The 21,568-nt window shown below is 35.8% G+C and overlaps 2 protein-coding genes across 2 annotated transcripts; one reads left to right on the forward strand and one right to left on the reverse strand.

The window, feature by feature from the left end:
- Nucleotides 1-2,456: 2,456 nt before the first annotated feature.
- On the reverse strand, nucleotides 2,457-4,252 carry LOC103948831 (salt stress-induced hydrophobic peptide ESI3-like). Its single transcript, XM_009359901.3, has 2 exons — nucleotides 3,127-4,252; nucleotides 2,457-2,768 (listed from the first exon to the last, which is right to left on the reverse strand). Exons 1-2 carry the CDS (start codon nucleotides 3,205-3,207, stop codon nucleotides 2,685-2,687), a joined length of 165 nt encoding a protein of 54 aa, XP_009358176.1. The 5' UTR covers nucleotides 3,208-4,252; the 3' UTR covers nucleotides 2,457-2,684.
- A 7,934-nt stretch (nucleotides 4,253-12,186) lies between these two features.
- Nucleotides 12,187-13,128, forward strand: LOC103948830. The gene has a single exon (XM_009359899.2). The coding sequence runs from the start codon at nucleotides 12,187-12,189 to the stop codon at nucleotides 13,126-13,128; it is 942 nt and encodes a 313-aa protein (XP_009358174.1).
- Nucleotides 13,129-21,568: the final 8,440 nt, after the last annotated feature.

The raw sequence follows: 21,568 nt of genomic DNA on the forward strand, positions 1-21,568 counted from the left end.
ACAATCCGTTAGGTGTGAGGTTTTATCACAAAAGGCCTCGATGTTAGTTGGAGTGGGGTTATGATATTTAAACTCTTATTTTCTCATTGATACAGTCGATGTGAGACATTTTAACATAGTGGAACCCATCTATTTTTTCTACTATTTTATAATCCCCAACCTTTACTCCCATAAAACTAATTTTGTGTTCTACTACAGGAGTTTGATTCTGATAAAATTAGAATCAAACCCAATTTTTCTGCCCATTGTGAAAGAGCTTAGCGGTGACAGAAATAATATTACTTAATAAAGATTCATGCTTAATTAGGTACGGAGATTATTCATGACCCCAATTTTCAATAGTGTTTATAAGACTTTCAAACTATAACTACTTTAAAATAATGAAGAGTTGTTAGTTCTTCTCAGTTTTCAATTCCCATGTTTCCAATTTGGTCTTGGAATTAAGGCATATCATCCTTCACATATCCACAGCTCTAAACAGCTGGCTTGCACAAGCAATTGGGACACACTTGGATTTGTCAAAGCTTCAATTTTTCAAGTTTTCTTCAAAGGTTTTAGAGCCCATTGGATGTTATAAATTCACCAACTTGTTGATCCCCAATTGTTACTTGGAACTTTCTCGTCCTTCCTTTGACCTAGGACTCTTGCTTGGTCAAAGCAACTGATCAATGCAACTGATATAGAATGACTGATAAGACATAGATTGATTAGGCTATGGATGCATTTTCAACCGTCACATGTGCTAAGTCTTTTGCTTAGGGTTTACGGGACACAAATGGCTGGTAATTAGCTAACTAGTTAGGTCCTTTCTTCCATGGGGTCCATCCCCCCTCCCCCCCCCCCCCCCCCCCCCCCCCCAAAAAAAAATTGCACCAACCGCTTTGTACTTGCAGTTATTTGTATGCTCAAACTATAGGCCTTCTAGCTTTGTCAAGTCAGTGCAGTTATTAAGGAGTAATGCATTTGGTTTAGAAAGTTCCTTCTGCATGATGAATCGTAGTGTTATTGCAGAAATTCATAGGTGCGGAAGTCTAGGTCACGTTGTTTTCTGATCACACACTCAAAGTGCTCAATCCACCACCACCCCCCCTCTTGTCCACCTACGTTCTTTTGTCTAATGCCCTAAACAAGTGTTCGGACACAAAATTCTCTCGTGTTTGCTACAATCGGTCATTCCAATTATCAAACTTATAGATCTCGGTATTGTTATTTATTATAACTATATTCTCGTGTTAGGATGAAGTGTATGCTTGCTTTGAGCATTATAATTTTCTTAAAAGTAACAACATTGAGTGAATTCTTAGGTGTGAACACCCAGAGACCACGTGGTCGTCTTACTGCACACACTAAGCCTCTCATCTTCCTTGTGTCTGGTGCCTTGTATGAATAACCAAACACAAAATTATCTTGTGCTAATGCTACAGTCAGTTCATACGCAGGCGTGCGATTCCTTATTATTGAATCACACTTATTATTGAAGCAAGCAAGACCCACAGTATATCGAAAGGTAGGATTCACCCAACGCACACATGGGCAACCGACTTAGTCCACAATAAAAGCTTATAAAAATGCAAAAAAAAAAAACAAAGAAGATAGCCTTCCCATTATATCAAAGCGTTGTCAAGTGTCCTTGCAGTGTGCATGGCATGAGTTGATATAAGTTAAAGAATGGTGCATTCATTTCTTTAATTCTATCATGTCAAACGTAAGTGGAAATCAAGGTCGCCTGTTTATATATGTCATAAAAATAGGTTATAATTTTGTTCATTTCCTCGAACAGAAAGAGGTAAAAGCAAAAGATCGATCTGGAAAAGCAAAGGGAAAGTCGCACTCATTGCTCAAAAGTTGCACTAGAGACTAAAGCTTCGGTTGTTGTTTTAACTTTAAGACTTCTCTGAAAGGGAGAGGGTATTTAGTACGTACTTATCCACAACAACTTGATGTATCATAGGCTAGCCATCCATTCATCCGATTAGGTTTTTATATTTTATACGTAAATTGGTTTGTTGCTTGTACAATGATCAAAATGAGATAAGGAAGGGGGGCTGGAGGTGGGGATCTTTGTCTATAAATTACATCATTTCTCCAACTGCTAAGGAAACAAAATAATGCCTTTGCTTAACTAACTTGCACTTTGCATTATGATTGTTTTATTGTCACTATCATCATATCAGTATTACTGTAACTCGAGTCCAGTGATATTTTTTTCTCAATATAAAAAAATTTCAAATTTGAATCCGTTGATCAGAAAAGAAATGATGAAAAAAAATATTCAATTAGTATTAAACATGTATAATGTGTAAGTTTTATGGAAAAACTCACAGAGACATTTCAACCTTTCTCTGACCAACATCGTGTGTAATTCACCAACACCAGAAATCGAACTCAAGACCAACATGTGAAATACAAGCCTGAAAAATTCTCCCCAACCATTGAAACACCCTGTGGTGGTTAATTCACATAGCTTCATTCCGCCCATACCTTCTTGCGTTATTTCTAAGCATGCGGGAGATGAAAACTTGACAAAAATGAAAGACTTTGATCTCAAAATATGTCCATCAGATCACACATTACAAAAATTGATCACTAATTAAAAATGAATGTACATTGTACTATATCTAATACCTATAACTAAACAAGCCATTTATTTGATCCAATAAAACTTGAATAATTAATTAGCAAGTTTATACAACCAAGACATAAACTGCATATATAATTCCTGGTATATATCCAAACAGCGTCAGCAATACGGCGATCCAAAACTCCACCTGCAATATCCCAAAATAAAAACGACAATGATAAAACTATTTTGTACTATCTCTAGCCACGTGATGATAGAGATAAAATTATATGCAATGAGTTCTAGTCATGTGACTGGAATATAACCACATAATTTTTATAAATAAAAGTTATTTTTTTCTCATAACTTTTGAAACTAACGCATTCAAATTACTGGACGAAGATAGATACATAATTGTATACACCTGATGATAATTTTTTTCTTCTCTCAAATGTGTACACAACAAATTCAAACTTCGGTTAGATAGATTACTAGATCGCTAGTTGAGATAAGTAACTGTAAAAGAACTCGATCTCAATACAAATGGTAAGAATGATGTGACTTACCCCGCAGCCATAGCGAATGAAGACACCAACTGGTGGAAGAAAAATGGCACACAAGACTTCTAGGAATGTCTCGGATCCCATCTTATTAATTCACTGAATTATTATTGCTTTTTTGTTTGTGGCAGATGGTTTGTATTGGGAGAGATGACGAGATGAACATGCAAAGTTAGTTGTGGAAAACCGCAGGAACAAAGGCTACGTTTACTTGGCCAGTAGTACACCTGTCTTTAATACACGTGTCCTTCATTCCACCAAACAATGCTTTGGTGGGTTTATCATTTAGGATTATGGGCTTGGTGCTGTTATGATACTTTTAGGTAATAGCTGCCTAGACAATTTTATTTTTACAACTGTAAGTGATATTCTATGCTAAATGATATTCTATACTAATTTATATTTAGTTTGGAACACAATGAGTTAAAATAAATGCCCTACCTATTGACGTAGTTCACTACTTGCTAGATGCCTAAACATTAGCAGATTCTAAATGATTTTTTTTTATTTTTTTATTTTTTTTGCTGCAACCTTGTAAAGTACAAGATGTATGGATGAAGTGGAAGAGTGCATTGGATGTTGTGCGACTGTTGTACGTTATTAAAGCTTAAGGGATAATTATAAAGGACGACAATAAGGCCATCAATGCTTTACGGCACAGAATGGACAATCAAACATCAACACGTGCAAAAGTTAATGTAGCGGAGATGAGAATGTTTTGTTGCATGTGTGGGCACGCGAGAAATGACAAGATTAAGAATGAGGATATTAAACGGTGGAGCTAGACTATTGTCTGGGCCACTTGTGTTGACGTCCATTGAGCCCCATCGCCTTCATAGTAGCTGTTTGGGCCAGATTTGCTTCGACAGCCTCCAATGCTTTGTGGGTTCCACCACATACTTGGTTCTTCTTTTTTTGGTAAATTGGGTATGCATTGCTAGGGAAAAATGGTCGAGGGAACACCAAAAGCCTAGAAAGAGGCTAACAAACATACACAACAGCAACTTACAAGCAAATGAGTATTAAGGTGCATAAGAGAACAAGACAATCCACTTTGTGCAAGAATGTCACCCCCCTAAACATTCGAAAACACTAATGAGAAAGAGGACAAGACAATCCATCCTTGTTGAGAATGTGCACCAATGAAGACAGGGGTCTACAGGACCTATGTGCCAACACTCATCTTAAGATTCTTAAATGATGCCCATATATCCCTTGCTATATTAACTGATTTATCCAAGACCAGCAACAAACTTGAAAGGATTCTCCCAAATGAATAATTTTCTTCAGTGTAGGAAATGCCTCCCAACTGCCATAATGAATGGACTGCTTTTCGACATAAAATCGTCTCCTTTGAATCTGATTCCACTAGCTTGGCTTTGTCCACTGGTGCAACTAAGTTTTGGAGAAAAATGTCCATTTGCCTATGCATTTGGATACCAGTGGAGTTGCTTTAATTGATTACACCTTTCAACAGATTGGAGGTGTACAACACAACGATTTCATAAGACTCTTGAAAACCCGTATTTTAATATTCATTTTAAATATGGATTTTTAAGAGAAATGTATTGACACTCCAAAAGGTCAATGTGTACTATTTATAAGTGTACTTTTATTGGGTTTTAAATATAGAAAGTTTGGAGTGTACAATGACTTCTTTGGAGTGCCAATAACTACACATATTTTTAAAATACGTGTTTTCACGACAATATACACAAGCCCAGTTTGTTTAAAGTTGAGAGAACATAACACAACACGAATTTTGATGAGCTAAGCCAAGCATGACACGAGAATGTGGGATAGCGAGGACGAAGATTTTGGAAAAACGAGCAAACATAAACTTGACGACACAATTTTTTATAAAGTAATTGGATAATCTAACCATCCCTTTAAGGCATGACACACTCGTATAATATTCAGTCTTGTGATATGTTGGGCTTTAGGTTTAAAATAAAACATTTATGGGAAACGAATGAGAGCTTTTATTTATGTAGATCAAACCTTGGCCTCGAAAAGGGTCACCTTTTTTCCATCCTTGTCTAGCTCGATATCAACTATTTTTCCTACTATCTTCTACCCTCATCTAATTCCAACCACCCAAACCCAAGCGAAACCCTTAAGTTTTACCCCAAGGTCGAGCTAATACTATTGTTGCTGGAGAACCACTATAATATACCGTGATTATTGAAGAATCTCTCAACTGTTGAAGTATAAGCTCTGTAGCTATAGAAAGATCACATAAATGATGGCTGGAAGTTTAAGTTTTGTTCTTAGGATTGCAACATTTGTTCTAAGTTTAAGCTTGTAAAAGTTTGTAATGGATGGTCACGATTATGAAATCCAGAGGCTCTAATATGAATTTCACTGTGTACCAGCACCCTAATAAGTTATTTGCACAATGCCGGAAAGCTTGATGAAGCTCATGAAGTAATAAGTAATAACACATATGATGGAGAAGTGGCAGTATACCTAGCTACTTTCAAAGTTCAATGGATATAGGAGTTGTTAAAGTGGTAAATTCTTTTATTTGCAATATTTACTTGCAATCTCATAAGAAGAAATTAATTGATTCAACTCAGTTAACAATATGTAGCTCCAAGGTATCTTAGTTATGCCATGATTGAACTTTTAATCTGAACCATTTAACACATCTCAACAGGTGACAAATAGTTAGGGATGAAAAGTTGGTGGAAATAAGATGGTTCAAGAGGAAAAAATGATTGCAAATAGTTGGGGATGAAAATTTGGAGGAAAGAAGTTGATCACCCAAAAAAAAAAAAAAAAAAAAAAAAAAAAAAGAGGTCACCCAAACAAGTTTTATCTTCTTCTAATGCAAATCTCAACAGGGTTCTGATAATAACCTATAAAAATCAATCAAAGCCAAAAATCAAGTCCATAAAAATCCTTAAAAAGCCATATAGAAATCCTTAAAATTCCATATGAAATTTGTAGGAGTTTTCAAATCCTATCAAATCTATTACTTTTAAAATCTTTTAAAATCCTCCTAATTCCTAGATTGACAACCGACTTAAATACATTATTTTGTGATAAGAAAATATTAATGGATAAACTATTTCAATAAAATTAAGGATATTAAAATTGAAATTTATTGTTAAAATAAAAGAAAAAAAATCAAATTAATTCCTACATCAACTAGAACATATTTCATGGCTACAAGACCCTTGCCAAACCTGAGTGAACGTGATCAATTACAAAACGTTGCATATTAGTTTCTATATCAAGATACATAATACATAAATGGCTTAGCTGGGGGTATATTAGGAATCCAAAAAAATATGAAAACTAATACACAAGCTTAATTTGGTAAGTTGTTTAGTTGGGTCCTAATCACTGGGTTCTATTCAGATAAAAATAATATGATGGATTATAGGCTAGAAAAAATAAGTTTGGAGGAGGAAGTTAAATTTTCAAAAAATTTTAAGTATGAAAGTTGAAATTTCACGATGCTTGAGGGTAATGAAGTGAGAATTACCGTATAATTAAATTACGTACCCTTGCCAAATTGGGATGAGTTAGGACGAAAATTTTGTCACAACGAGCTGACAAAAATATGGTGTGACCAAATATAGGTTAAGTCGGGGTTTGTTTGTCGAGAAAAATGGGTTGGGACAACACGATTCAAGCATGGCTTGTAGCCCACTTAGTCTCATTGTACATGGTTCGGGCTGACTCGTTGTACACTTTTACAAGTAATACTATTTCAGGATCATCTAATATGATGAGGTTTAATTCGTCGTTAGGCCGATCAGGAAGAACACTGCATTGAGAGCAAGTTGTCAAGGCTTCAATGAAGAAGAATCATCTTAAGAGTCTTTATATTTTGTTCACCCGTATGTGAAAGTTGTGAGGAGATTGTTATCTTTGGTTGTGGGGCAAAGTATGGAGGCTATAGAACCTGTGAAGGGAATCAAGGTTAGCTATTGAAGGTTGTGGCTCATTCCTATTTCACTTGACTTTGCTTGACAAGAGTAGATATGAATGTGGCAAGCTGTTTGGTTACATATCCTAATCATTGAAGGCTTAAATGTACTTTTATTGATTTTTAAATATAGAAAGTTTGGTGTACACAATGACTTTTTTAAAGTGCCAAGCATGACACAAGAATGTGGGATAGCGAGGATGAAAATTTTGGCAAAATGAAGAAATGATGGCTCAAAGTTTAAGTTGTGTAGCTACAAAAAATTGAAGAAATGATCACTGAAAGTTTAAGTTTTGTTCTTAGGATTGCATGATTTGTTCTAAGTTTAAGCTTGTAAAAGTTTGTAATGGATGGTCATGATTACGAAATACAAAGGCTATAATTCAATTTTCACTATGTACAACATCCTAGTAAGTTATTTGCACAATGCTAGAAAGCTTGCTGAAGCTCATGAAGTGATAAGTAATAGCACATATGATGGAGAAGGGGCATTATACCCATCTACTTTCAAAGTTCAAGGGATAATAGGAGATGTTAAAGTGGTAAGTTCTTTTATTTGCAATATTTACTTGCAATCTCATAAGAAAAAATTAATTGGTTCGGCAAAGTTAACAACATGTAGCTCCAAGGTATCTCAGTTATGCAATGTACTGAACTTTTAATCTGAACCATTTAACATATTTCAACAGGTGATAAATAAGTAGGGATAATGTCACATCCTGGCCCGGGGCGGATCACTTCCCGGGCCCGCTTCCACTACCGTAACACGATATTGTCCGCTTTGGGCTTACCATTCCCTCACGGTTTTGTTTTTGGGAACTCACGAGCAACTTCCCAGAGGGTCACCTATCCTGGGAGTGCTCTAGCCCTCTTCTCGCTTAACTTCGGAGTTCTTACGGAACCCGAAGCCAGTGAGCTCCCAAAAGGCCTCGTGCTAGGTAGAGATGGAATATACATATAAGGATCAGTCCCCTGGGCGATGTGGGATATCACAATCCACCCCCCTTAGGGGGCCCGATGTCCTCGTGGGCACATACGCGACCAGGGTTAGGCTCTGATACCAAATTGTCACATCCTGGCCCGGGGCGGATCACTTCCCGGGCCCGCTTCCACTACCGTAGCACGATATTGTCCGCTTTGGGCTTACCATTCCCTCACGGTTTTGTTTTTGGGAACTCACGAGCAACTTCCTAGATGGTCACCCATCCTGGGAGTGCTCTAGCCCTCTTCTCGCTTAACTTCGGAGTTCCTACGGAACCCGAAGCCAGTGAGCTCCCAAAAGGCCTCGTGCTAGGTAGAGATGGAATATACATATAAGGATCAGTCCCCTGGGCAATGTGGGATGTCACAATTAAAAAGTTGGAGGAAAGATGATGGTTGAAGAGGAAAAAATGATTGCGGATAGTTGTGGATGAAAAGTTTGAGAAAAGAAGTAGATCACAAAAAAAAAAAAAAAAAAAAAAAAAAGTTTGAGAAAAGAAGTAGATCACAAAAAAAAAAAAAAAAAAAAAAAAAAAAAAAAAAAATGTTACCCAAACAAGTTGATTTTCTTCTGATGTAAAATCTCAACAAAATTTTGATAGTAACCTATAAAAATCAATCAAAATCATAAATCAAGTTCATACATCATTGTACATGGTTCGGGCTAGCCCATTATTACACTTTTACAAATTTATGTTATTTTAGGATCATTTACTTTGAAAAGGTTCAATCTGTCTTCAGGGCGATCAGGATGAACATTGCATCGAGAGCAAGTTATGAAGGCTCCAATTCTTTCAAGAGTCTCTATACTCTCTTCAAGTTGAACTAGTGTGCGAAAGTTGCAAGGATAATTTGCCTTTGGGTGTGGGGCCAAGTATGGAGGTTATGGAACCCATGGAGTGAATTAAGGTTAGCTATTGAAGGTTGTGGCCAATCCCTATTTCAGTTGACTTTGCTTTACAAGAGTAGATACGAATATGGCAAACTACTTGGTTACATATTCTGATCATCGAAGGCTTAAATGCACTTTTATTGGGTTTTAAATATAGAAAGTTTGATGTGCACAATGACTTCTTTGAAGTGCCGAGCACGACACGAGAATGTGAGATAGTAAGGAAGAAAATTTTGGCAAAACGAAGAAATGATGGCTGGAAGTTTAAGTTGTGTAGCTACAAAAATCGAAGAAATGATTGTTGAAAGTTTAAGTTTTGTTCTTAGGATTGCATAATTTGTTTTAAATTTAAGCTTGTAAAAGTTTATAATGGATGGTTACGATTACGAAATACAGAGGTTGTAATTCAATTTTTATTGTGTATAGCACCCTAGTAAGTTATTTGCACAATGCTTGAAAGCTTGTTGAAGCTCATGAAGTGATAAGTAATAGCACATATGATGGAGAAAGGGCAGTATACCCATCTACTTTCAAAGTTCAAGGGATATAGGAGATGTTAAAGTAGTAAATTCTTGTATTTGCAATATTTACTTGCAATCTCATGAGAAAAAAATTAATTGGTTCAACTCAGTTAACAATATGTAGCTCCAAGGTATCTTAGTTATGCAATGTATTGAACTTTTAATCTAAACCATTTAACACATTTCAACAGTTGACAAATAGGTAGGGATAAAAATTTGGAGGAAAGAAGATGGTTGAAGAGGAAAAAATGGTTGTGAATAGTTGGGGATGAAAAGTTGGAGGAAAAAAGTTGATCATAAAAAATAAAATAAAAAACAAAAAAGTCACCCAAACAAGTTGATCTTTTTCTAATGCAAAATCTCAACAGGGTTTTGATAGTAACCCATAAAAATCAATTAAAATCATAAATCAAGTCCATAAATCATTGTACATGGTTTGGGCTGACCCGTTGTACACTTTTACAAGTATATGCTATTTCAGGATCATCCACTCTGATGAGGTTCAATTCGTCGTCAAGTCTATCAAGAAGAACAATGCATCGAGAGCAAGTTACGAAGGCTCTAATGAAGAAGAATTCTTTCAAGAGTCTTTATACTCTCTTCAAGTTGAACTCGAGTGTGAAAGTTGTGAGGAGAATGTTGCCTTTGGTTGTGGGGCAAAGTATGCAGGCTAAGGAAGTCATGGAGAGAATCAAGGTTAGCTATTGAAGGTTGTGGCAAACTACTTGATTACATATCCTAATCATCGAAGGCTTAAAGTGGAGTTTGGATTTGAAGGCAAAAGCATAAAAAAGACATGAGTGATTTGTGAAAGCTTAGAACTCAAAAGGAATCAATTGGAAAAATAGGGTCAAATCTAGAGCAATTAAAGATGGGGAAGTGTTATTGGCACTCCAAAAATCTCATTCTACACTCATCATAAGTGTATTTTTCTTTCTAAATATAGAAAGTTTGGAGTGTAGAATGAGAATTTTGGAGTGCCAATAACAATTCCCTTAGAGATAAGCTACTAAGAAATCTCATTGTTGAATACGGAAGGTTTCACCTAGAGATTTGTGTATTTGAAAAGTCGAAGATGTTCGGTGATGCAAAGAGTCGCCCCTTATAAAATGTTCACAAGCAACATGACATGCTTCATCATTGCTAATATTTGTCATGATTCTCGAGGATGCATGTTTGAATATGGAATATAAAAAATTCGACGGTTATGAAGCCAAGACGCCATCGTAAGAAGAATTAAAACGGTACGTATTCTGACTTACTCTGAAAGGCATAGTCTTTGGATAATATCCATCCTCAAGTGGAACAAGTCTTTTTAGTACATAGTTAGAGGCAATTATGGGACCATAATTTTCAAGGGCGGGAGCATGGAAAAGCGGAATACGAATACCTCAGAAGTTTGGTCACGGACTCGACAACCTCCACAATGGAGCTGAATAAATGGAGCAGTGATGCCATTATCATTCTGCTCTAGAATCAGTGGGCGAAGTCTTATGACTTCGCTGAGATTGACCATGCTTGTTCTACAAGATACGAAAACCTAATCCAACAAGGAATCAATAAGTTTCCTTTAATCTTGGAGTCCTTACAATCTAAGTCTTGACATGCAGCGCAAGTAGTTACACTCCTAAGAGAACGCAATATCTACTTCCTATATATTCTCTGGGATTCTCCAAGTTTAATAAGGAGTCTCTATCTTAAAAGGTCTCATCCTCGACTAGTATATGCACCCTTTTAGAGTATCTGGTAACACAATTAATGCATATTTATTCTTTTGGTCACTACTTGAGTCATATATTGATTATGAACTTGATTGTCGGATAACTTTTGACCAGCACACCCATACCCCCCCTCCATCTTTGGCTAACTCACGGTTTTTGTTCTTTTACAAGTTACTCGCATTTGTAGATCTTCATCCTTCACGCCTGTGCACGAATTTGGTTCCAAAATAGATGATATTATGTACCACCCGAACAAGTCTCTGTTGATTTGATAGCCCACCCCTACCCCTCCTCTTTCGTGTCTAGTGGGACTAATAATTTATAATTACTCAATTTTACAATTGATATTAAGAATGAATGGGTGTTCTTTTTATATTTTAATTTTTTCTTTATTAAGCGATATTATTTATATTAAGGGTAAGGGAGTGGGTTAAGTCTCACAATGGGCGAGCCATAATAATGTGGTTCAAAACCGTATTTGGCAAGAATCAAATTTAAAACCTCTCACTCACAAGTGAAGAGGAATATCACTAGATTGTAGTATTACAGACTTTTAAATTTCAATTTTAATTCTTAATATCTGATCGAGTGACCATAAATCATTAATCCCTAGCCGCTGGGTGACCAAGACAACAAGACCAAATAAATCCAACACTTGTATGTACTAATTTATGCAATGGAAACCCTAGCTAGCTAGGAAAAAAGCACCACTCAGTTTGTCGTTTCTCATGTTTTTGTCTATTGGAATCCGCGGAAGAATTTTTAATGTGTAATCCAATTTTGGCCCAAATGGATTTGGTAAAGTCTAGACATGCGATTTTATTGGCGATTCTAATACCCTAATTTGTACAGCCAAGGAAACGTTACAGCGGCACCTCCCAAAAATCATGCACATTAATCGGTCACTTACTATTTTACCTTCAAGTTTAACGTAATCATGGGACTAACATAAAGCTTCTGAGTTTTTAAAAAACTTTGTGAGTCAACTTTGCACTCTCAGAAAGCAAAACAATGGTCGAACGCTGCCTAATTGCAGCTTCTCTGGCAGCGTTGGTGTGCCATCCAAGCTCCACCATCAAGTGTTTCAAACCCAGGCCAAAACCCACATCCCCACAACAAGAACAACCAAAAGGCAACCCTTCTCCTCCGCCGCAAGGGGCGAAACGACGTGACGTGATTGCCAAGGAAGTGCCCTCAAAATCCAAGGTAAAACCATGCCCCAAGGGAGGTTCTTCATCTCCAAGTCAGTCGAAAAAGAGCGCAAAGAAAACAGTCGCGACACGGATTAATGCGGTCTCGGAGCTTGTCAGCGGAGACCCTTGGATCGGCGTTGTGGAGGATATTTTCCGGTGTAGTTGGGCGGGTGAAATAGGCCTCAAAATTGAGAGGGTGTTGAGGGTGAATCATAGTTTGGATGTTCTTCATAGGTTTGAAGAGTATAGGAAAGTGGTGAAATCCAGGTATGAAAAGGGTCGGATTCTCAAGAGGATGGAGAGGTTGGTGGTTGATGGGAATGAGCTACTGCAATTCCATGGTGGCACCATTACATGTTCGCTAGGGATCAATGGATTCTCAAGTATTTGTCATCGAAAGTGCTGCCAAGTTTGCAGATTAATAGCCGGTGAGTTTACCGGTGAAGGGCTGATATCGTTGTTCGACAACAGTTGGAAGGCGCATGAGAAGATGAGCAAGGAATGTGCAGGGAAAGGAGTGTGTGCAAGTGCAAGGAAGGCTATTGTGATGTGCAGAGTGATTGCAGGGCACATTGCTCATTACTATGCACATGGACATGGAAGGTGGTCATTCATGGATAACGAAGAGGGCGAATTTGATTCTGTCGACTGGACTGCGGATCAATTTAGGGAATCGAAAGAACTCGTTGTTTTGAATTCGGAGGCAGTGCTTCCATGCTTTGTGATCATATATAATGTCAAAAATAAAAATCTTCCATGATTAGAAAGATTATTGGTTTTGTCATGTCTTTCTTATGACTGAAAATGCATATTTCTACAAGCAAAGCCAGATTTATAACACTCTTTCTTGATCTCCGAATTTACGAGTGTCATACAACGAAGATAAAACATCCATGGCATAAAAAATGAGAGGCAATGATTGCTCCTTGCTCTTGTGACCAGTACTAGTCTCGAATGTTCAATGCCAAAGCCGTCTCAGCCGCTCATCCGCCAACCAACGTTGTCAAATGGCTCAAACCAACCAGTCACCCAAGGGATCAACCATGTCTTGATGAAATAAGGGGATATCGTTTGGTCCTGCAGAAACAACATCGCGAGTAAAATGATCGCGAAGGAATAGAATAGAGGCCAAGGGAAGATACTAGTATAATGCATTGAAAAGCTGGTTCAATATCATTAAAAGAGAAAAGCTTACCCTGAATCTGATTCATTGCAACTTCAAACAATGAGACTTGTTCATACTCATAATTAAACTGAAAATAGTGTTCTCGAAACATGGCTACAACCGTCTAAACTCTGAAGCAACCAGTCTCGAGGAACTGATAAAAAATTCAAAATAAAAACTTCGGTCAATGCCAGAGTTCAGAAGAAGTGATAGGGATGAACAATTCCGTCCTTTTGGAAGAGTGACTGACTTGACTTGAACAGTTTTCTTAATAACAATGAACTAATCATTAGGGGATTTTTTTTTTTAACTAAAGGGATGCTAAACAGACAATAAAAGGGTACTGGAAGGGAGTAATCGTGTAAATAGTGCAGAAGATCACCTGAAACAATTACAAGCCCAAGTTTCTTGAAGTGAGTTTATCCCCATGCAAGGTAATCTTCCAGCAATCAACTTGAAATATAAAACAGAAAACTTTCTGGGCACCACTGCAAATAAGCCCAATATCCGTTATTGATTCACAGAACGAGAGGAGAATAAATCATCTACAGCATGCACACATACATGTTTACTTTCAGGGCAAAGTTTTATCAACACAAGAGTTGTACCAAGAACAACTGAATAATTGAAGGTTTGAATAAGCAGCTCAATTACCTCTGAATTTATCATCTTGTGTAATTATCCCAAACGTTTCTGCTGTTTCATGAATCATCATACCACTCACTCCAGTGTATGAAGTTACTTTACACTCGACAACTGCCAGTAAATAGACAGGGAACTACGATAAATACTGGCAGAGAAAAGGGAAGGGGAAGGCGTGTTTGACACTGCCAAGCACTGTGCACGAATCAGTTCAGATAGTTCAAATAGTACGTGCATTTCAACAAGGCAACGGAATAAGTTCATAATTTGATAATGAACAATGTATCCTCGAACCATTTATATAAGAGAAAAAAAATGAAATAACTTCATAAAGCCCTAAATAATTCCAAGATTGATTGACCCAAAAAAAAAAAAAAAAATCCCAAATTTAGGATGTTTGAACATGTTCGAATTACAACAAGCCATGGAGGGAGAGGGAAGAAGGAGAGGGAGTAGAGCTCCAATATGTTTTTTGTATTGATTTCTTTCCTGTAAAACTGATCTTTTCTTTACATCCAGATTCCAGAGCATGAGCTTATATATAAGTTTCCACTAAAACAAATTGCCAGCTGGCAATAACTAATTACTCCCTAATACTCATATTTAATCTGCTAATACATCACTAATTGTGATCAAGATACAGGTTCATAACAGGGGAGGTAGACCTGGCATTCGTGTCGTGTTTCTCGTGTTCGTGTCATTTTCGTGTCATACCCGATAGCTTAACAGGTCGTGTCATGTAATACCTGTTAAAGTAAACGGGTAATATGATCCGACCTGAAATCAACCTGTTAATATTATCAGGTAATATGACCCGACCCGTTACCCGTTAAGAAAATTATATTTTAAATCAATAAAAATGAAAAGAAAAACATAATTTGACCCAAAAAAATGTAAAACATAATACTAAATTAGTATATACATACTAAATTTCGGAGTTGACCCCTTAATGAAAGTTGTAAAGCTTGTCATTACGTGTGATTACATTTTTCACACTTATTATTATTAATTTTTCACTCAAATAAATAACATTGTTCATGAGATTTTTTAAAATCTACACTTATTTATACTTTCATCAAGTATAACATAAGATTTTATAGTATCCACTAGTGTAAATATTTTAAATTGAAGATCGAATTCATTCATTGTATTCATATAGGGTCAATGAGTGTACTTGTAAAAAATCATCAAAATCGGAGTTAAAATAACTCTTAAATCGTAATTTTTTGTTTATAACTGTCGAAAAGTTTTGTCTCATTACTTGATCTCTGAATGTTTTTTTTTGCAATTTTTAGCGTATGCGATCTCGAAGCATATATAAACAAGTTTGACGGTTGGATTGTTGAAATTAGTTTCGTAGGATGCGTATCCCATCAAAAAGATAAATTCACTAACACTTAAGAGTTTATTTATACTTTCATCAAGTATAACATAAGATTTTATGGTATACACTAGTGTAAATATTTTAAATTGAAGATCGAATTCATTCATTGTATTCATTTACGGTCAAGGAGTGTAGCTGTAAAAAATCATCAAAATCGGAGTTACAATAATCGTTAAATCATGATTTTTCGTTTATAACCATCGAAAAGTTTTGTCTCATTACTTGATCTCTGAGTGTTTGATTTTTGCAATTTTTGGCGTCTGCGATCTCGAAGTATATATAAACAAGTTTGACGGTTGGATCGTTGAAATTAGTTTTGTAGGATTTGTATCACATCAAAACGATAGATTCACTAACACTTAAGAGTTTATTTATACTTTCATCAAGTATAACATAAGATTTTGTGGTATCCACTAGTGTAAATATTTTAAATTGAAGATCGAATTCATTCATTGTATTTGTTTAGGGTCAAGGAGTGTAGCTGTAAAAAATCATCAAAATCGAAGTTAAAATAACCGTTAAATTGTGATTTTTCATGTATAACCGTCGAAAAGTTTTGTCTTATTACTTGATCTCTGAATGTTTTTTTTTTGCAATTTTTGGCGCATGTGATCTTGAAGCATATATAAACAAGTTTGATGGTTGGATCATTAAAATTAGTTTCGTAGGATGCGTATCCCATTAGAACGATAGATTCACTAACACTTAAGAGTTTATTTATACTTTCATCAAGTATAACATAAGATTTTGTGGTATCTACTAGGGTAAATATTTTAAATTGAAGATCGAATTCATTCATTGTATTTATTTAGGGTCAAGGAGTGTAGCTATAAAAAATCATCAAAATCGGAGTTATAATAACCGTTAAATCGTGATTTTTCGTTTATAACCATCGGAAAGTTTTGTCTCATTACTTGATCTCTGAATGTTTGTTTTTTGCAATTTTTGGCGTATGCGATCTCGAAGTATATATAAACAAGTTTGACGGTTGGATCGTTGAAATTAGTTTCGTAGGATGCGTATTACATCAAAACGATAGATTCACTAACACTAAAGAGTTTATTTATATTTTCATCAAGTATAACATAAGATTTTGTGGTATCTACAAGTGTAAATATTTTAAATTGAAGATCGAATTCATTCATTGTATTTGTTTAGGTTCAAGAAGTGTAGCTGTAAAAAATCATCAAAATCGGAGTTAAAATAACCGTTAAATCGTGATTTTTTTGTTTATAACCGTCGAAAAGTTTTGTCTTATTACTTGATCTTTGATTGTTTGTTTTTTGCAATTTTTGGCTTATGCGATCTTAAAGCATATATAAACAAGTTTGACGGTTGGATCGTTGAAATTAGTTTCTAAGATGCGTATCCTATCAAACAATAGATTCACTAACACTTAAGAGTTTATTTATACTTTCATCAAGTATAACATAAGATTTTGTGGTATCCACTAGGGTAAATATTTTAAATTGAAGATCGAATTCATTCATTGTATTTATATAAGGTCAAGGAGTGTAGCTGTAAAAAATCATCAAAATCAAAGTTAAAATAACCGTTAAATCGTGATTTTTCGTTTATAACCGTCTAAAAGTTTTGTCTCGTTACTTGATCTCTGAATGTTTGTTTTTTGCAATTTTTGGTGTATGCGATCCCAAAGCATGTATAAACAAATTTGACGGTTGCATCATTGAAATTAGTTTCATAACATGCGTATCCCATCAAAACGATACATTAACTAACACTTAAGAGTTTATTTATATTTTCATTAAGTATAACATAAGATTTGTGGTATCCATTAGTGTAAATATCTTAAATTGAAGATCGAATTCATTCATTGTATTCATATAAGATCAAGGAGTGTAGCTGTAAAAAGTCATCAAAATAGGAGTTAAAATAACCGTTAAATCGTGATTTTTCGTTTATAACCGTTGAAAAGTTTTGTCTCACTACTTCATCTCTGAATGTTTGTTTTTTGCAATTTTTGGAGTATGCGATCTCGAAGCATGTATAAACAAGATTGACGGTTGGATTGTTGAAATTAGTTTTGTAGGATATGTATCCCGTCAAAACGATAAATTCGCTAACATTTAAGAGTTTATTCATACTTTCATCATTTTGATGGGATACGCATTGATGTTATACTTAATGAAAGTATAAATAAACTTTAAGCGTTAGTGAATCTTATCGTTTTGATGACTTGGAATAAATATATTAATTATTTATATATTTTATGTCACATCCCGGCCCGAGACAGATCACTTCCCCGGCCCGCTCCACCACCGTAGCACGATATTGTCCACTTTGGGCTTACCATTCCCTCACGGTTTTGTTTTTGGGAACTCACGAGCAACTTCCCAGAGGGCCACCCATCCTGGGAGTGCTCTCGCGCGCTACTCGCTTAACTTTGGAGTTCCTATGGAACTCGAAGCCAGTGAGCTCCCAAAAGGCCTCGTGCTAGGTAAGGATGGGAATATACATTTAAGGATCAGTCCCCTGAGCGATGTGGGATGTCACAATCCACCCCCCTTAGGGGCCCGACGTCTTCGTCGGCACACACGCGGCCAGGGTTAGGCTCTGATACCAAATTTTCACATCCCGGCCCGGGCCCCCACCACAACCCGGGCCTGATCCACCACCGTAGCACAATATTGTCCGCTTTGGGCCCCTACCACGCCCTCACGGTTTTGTTTTTGGGAACTCACGAGCAACTTCCCAGAGGGCCACCCATCCTGGGAGTGCTCTCGCGCGCTACTCGCTTAACTTCGGAGTTCCTATGGAACTCGAAGCCAGTGAGCTCCCAAAAGGCCTCGTGCTAGGTAAGGATGAGAATATACATTTAAGGATCAGTCCCCTGGGCGATGTGGGATGTCACATTTTAAGTGTTAATTAGACTATGTTTCAATTAGTATGTGATGATATTTAATAATAAAATTACATTTATGTTTTTTATTACGTATTTTATTTTTATTCAAGTTAAAATGTTATAAGAGATAAAAAAATAAAATGCTGGTTATTTTTTTTTCTTTGGGTTAAACATTAGACGGGAAATGGATGGTTATAGGTAGCAAAATTTCCCAAACATTAGGTTGGAAATGGATGAAACTCTTGAAATATTAGGCGGGAAATTAATTATTATAATTTTTTTTATGTTTTTGGTATTTTTAAATTACTTGATCATTTTATTTTTAATGTGTTTTATGATTTTTAATCTCAATCTTTGCCTATAATATACTATAAAAATAAATAAATAAATAAAACTTAAAATTTAAAATTTATATAGAATAATAATTAATAAACAATATATACATATTCATTATATCTATTGCACTTTATAGCAAGTTTTTTTAGTAGTTTAAAAAATTAAAATCATCAAAATAGCATTTTTCTTATCGTGTCGAAACAGGTTACTCGCATGTCACTCTCGTGTAAACCTGTTAAGGACCCGTTATTAACGAGTTATTATCGTGTGACCCGATAATGACCCGATTAGTTATCGTGTTGTCCCGAAACCCGTTATTTTTGTGTCGTTTACGTGCCGTGTAATAAATTGCCATGTCTAAGGGGAGGCAATTACTTTGTCCAGTAAGCCAAAATCTTATCTTCCTGCGAAAAGCCGAAAATAAAATAATATGAAAACTATCCAAATCCATACACCCTTCCACAACCCTAATCTAAGACCAACCCATATAGATTTGGGAAAAAAAAAAAGGAAAATTAATAAATAATCAAATTTACGTGAGGAGGAGGTGAAGAGGGTAAACTACCTTGGCTACGCCTAAGTTTGCAGCTTCTTCGAAATCAGACAACGTGTCAAATGGTGTTCGGGCGAGCTGACCGGTTGATATTTTCGGCGATGTTAGGATTTCTGCTGAAAAAGTATGGAAAAAGGAAGACGTTGACAGAGAGCTTGAGCGGCGAACTCCAGACGTTGGGATTGGATTTGGATCCTCAGCTTAGCATCCCGAGCCTACTGAGCAAATCACATGGACCGTTGGATTTTGATCCAACGACTACAAACATGAGCCCTTCTAAAGTTATAATAATTGTAGCTGTTGGATTGCCCATGTGATTTACTCAGTAGGCTCAGGAGAGGATCCAAATCCGTTGGGACCAAAATCACAAAAAGAATTATTATTTCCACTCCACATATTAAAGGCTTTTTTTAGGGAATTTTACCAAAATATTACCCAGTGTTTTAAAAAACTCGTCTCAGAGCGAGCCCAAGTAGCCCTGGAAGCTAGACGGTTAGGTTTTCGTGCGTAGGGCGGTGTTGGGCCACATCTTTAAACTTGGGCCTTTTTTCTTCAAAATCTATGTTTGTTTTTAAAATGCACGAGACTTTTAGTTTCAATGAACAAGAAAGAGGGAGTTTCTCTCTCCAAATCCTGCATGACAAAGTCTAACTTTTTTCTATTTTTTAAATTGTTGCTCATTCAGATTTCGGCACCTAGCATTTTGAGTAGCAAAGTTTTATTTCTCTTCCAATTCCCTATAACTACTCCACTCATCCTTTATTTTCCTTAAATTCTCTATAATCATTGCTCCACTAAGCCTTTATTTCCTTTTAAAATTCCCTATAATTGCTTCAATCAATCTTTATTTCATTTTAGAGTCCCTATAATTGTGACAACCTTTATTTTCCTCGAAATTCCCTATAATTGTGGTCACTCACCCTTATTTCTCTTGAAGTTCTCTATAATTGCTTACAATAAAATAAATAATTATAACATTTAAGACTTTTTGACATAGTTTCTAAGTACAACTAGACTTAGTAATGAAAAAGATGATATTAACCTTGATTTAGTTAGAATTATATTTGTTTTACAAAGTATTATATTTTATAAATATAATTATATATATGGTATATATTAAAATTTTAGAGGCTTCACTTCACGCCTAAGCGGAGTTATCTATAGGATGCCTTTGCCTTTTTATACATTAATATTACCTGAACTTGAATGCATGTGCGCCAAAACTACTTGAATTTTTATTTTTTATTTTTTACTACCTGAACTCTCTTAGACGCGGGAATTGACCACCTACCATTAATTTTCATTCATTTTTCTGTTAAAACATCTCAATTGTAAGGATATTTTCGTCATTTAACTTCTTAGGACTAGCTAGAATAAAGTGGCTCCAAAATAAAACTGCCCAAGTCAATATGGCGGCAAAGTTTGGAGTTCGTATAGCCTAAGGTCAGCAATTCCCTCCATGAAAGTTTGAAAAATTAATATTTTAATAAAGTAAGGTGAACTATACACCCATCTGTTGACCTACAAAAAAGCAAATTTTGAAAACTCACTGGAAAAGAAAGACTAGATTTTTGCATAATTTCTATGCATGATATTTGTAATTCCATAAAGCTTAAAACTAATTTAAAACACACAAATTAAACTTGTGCTTCATCAATTATAGCCTATAGTTTCTAGGAAATCAGGGCATATACCAAAATACCAAAATAAGCTTTAATAAGCTTAGAATTCATGTTTGCAATATCTACAATGGGCACTTAAATCCAAGTCTCAAAACACAAGAGCATTTCATATATGGACATGCTCATATTAAACCCCAAATCTATTACATCAAGCACTTAAATCCTCTAGGATTTCCAAACCTTTCTCATCTTGGCAGGAGATACTTGAGCCTACATTTCTTGGTTGTCTGGTTTGTCTTAGAACAAATGGGTTCATCGGGTTGTGATTCCATTGGCATGCTAGAGCTTGGTTGAGTTGTTTTATTTTCGGAGTATGGTTGGCCTCTTGGGTGCACTTGTAAAGCATGGTTAGCTTCTTGGTGCACTATCAGTTAAATTTGCATCATTATTGCTTGAATTCTCATGGGAGTGTTCGTACGACAAGTCAATACATATGTAAATAATGATGGATAATCTAAGTCCCAAAATTTAACTAAGTCACTAATTAACTTAAGCAGTCCACAAGATGCAGATTAAAATAAATCATTGTTTTCTTAAATTACCCGATACTACTGTTGGCATCTTTTTTATGACAC

The sequence above is a fragment of a genome, unplaced genomic scaffold, assembly GCF_019419815.1.
Source record: "Pyrus x bretschneideri cultivar Hongxiangsu unplaced genomic scaffold, Pyrus_bretschneideri_v1 Contig94, whole genome shotgun sequence".
In the NCBI taxonomy this organism is placed as follows: Eukaryota; Viridiplantae; Streptophyta; class Magnoliopsida; order Rosales; family Rosaceae; genus Pyrus; species Pyrus x bretschneideri.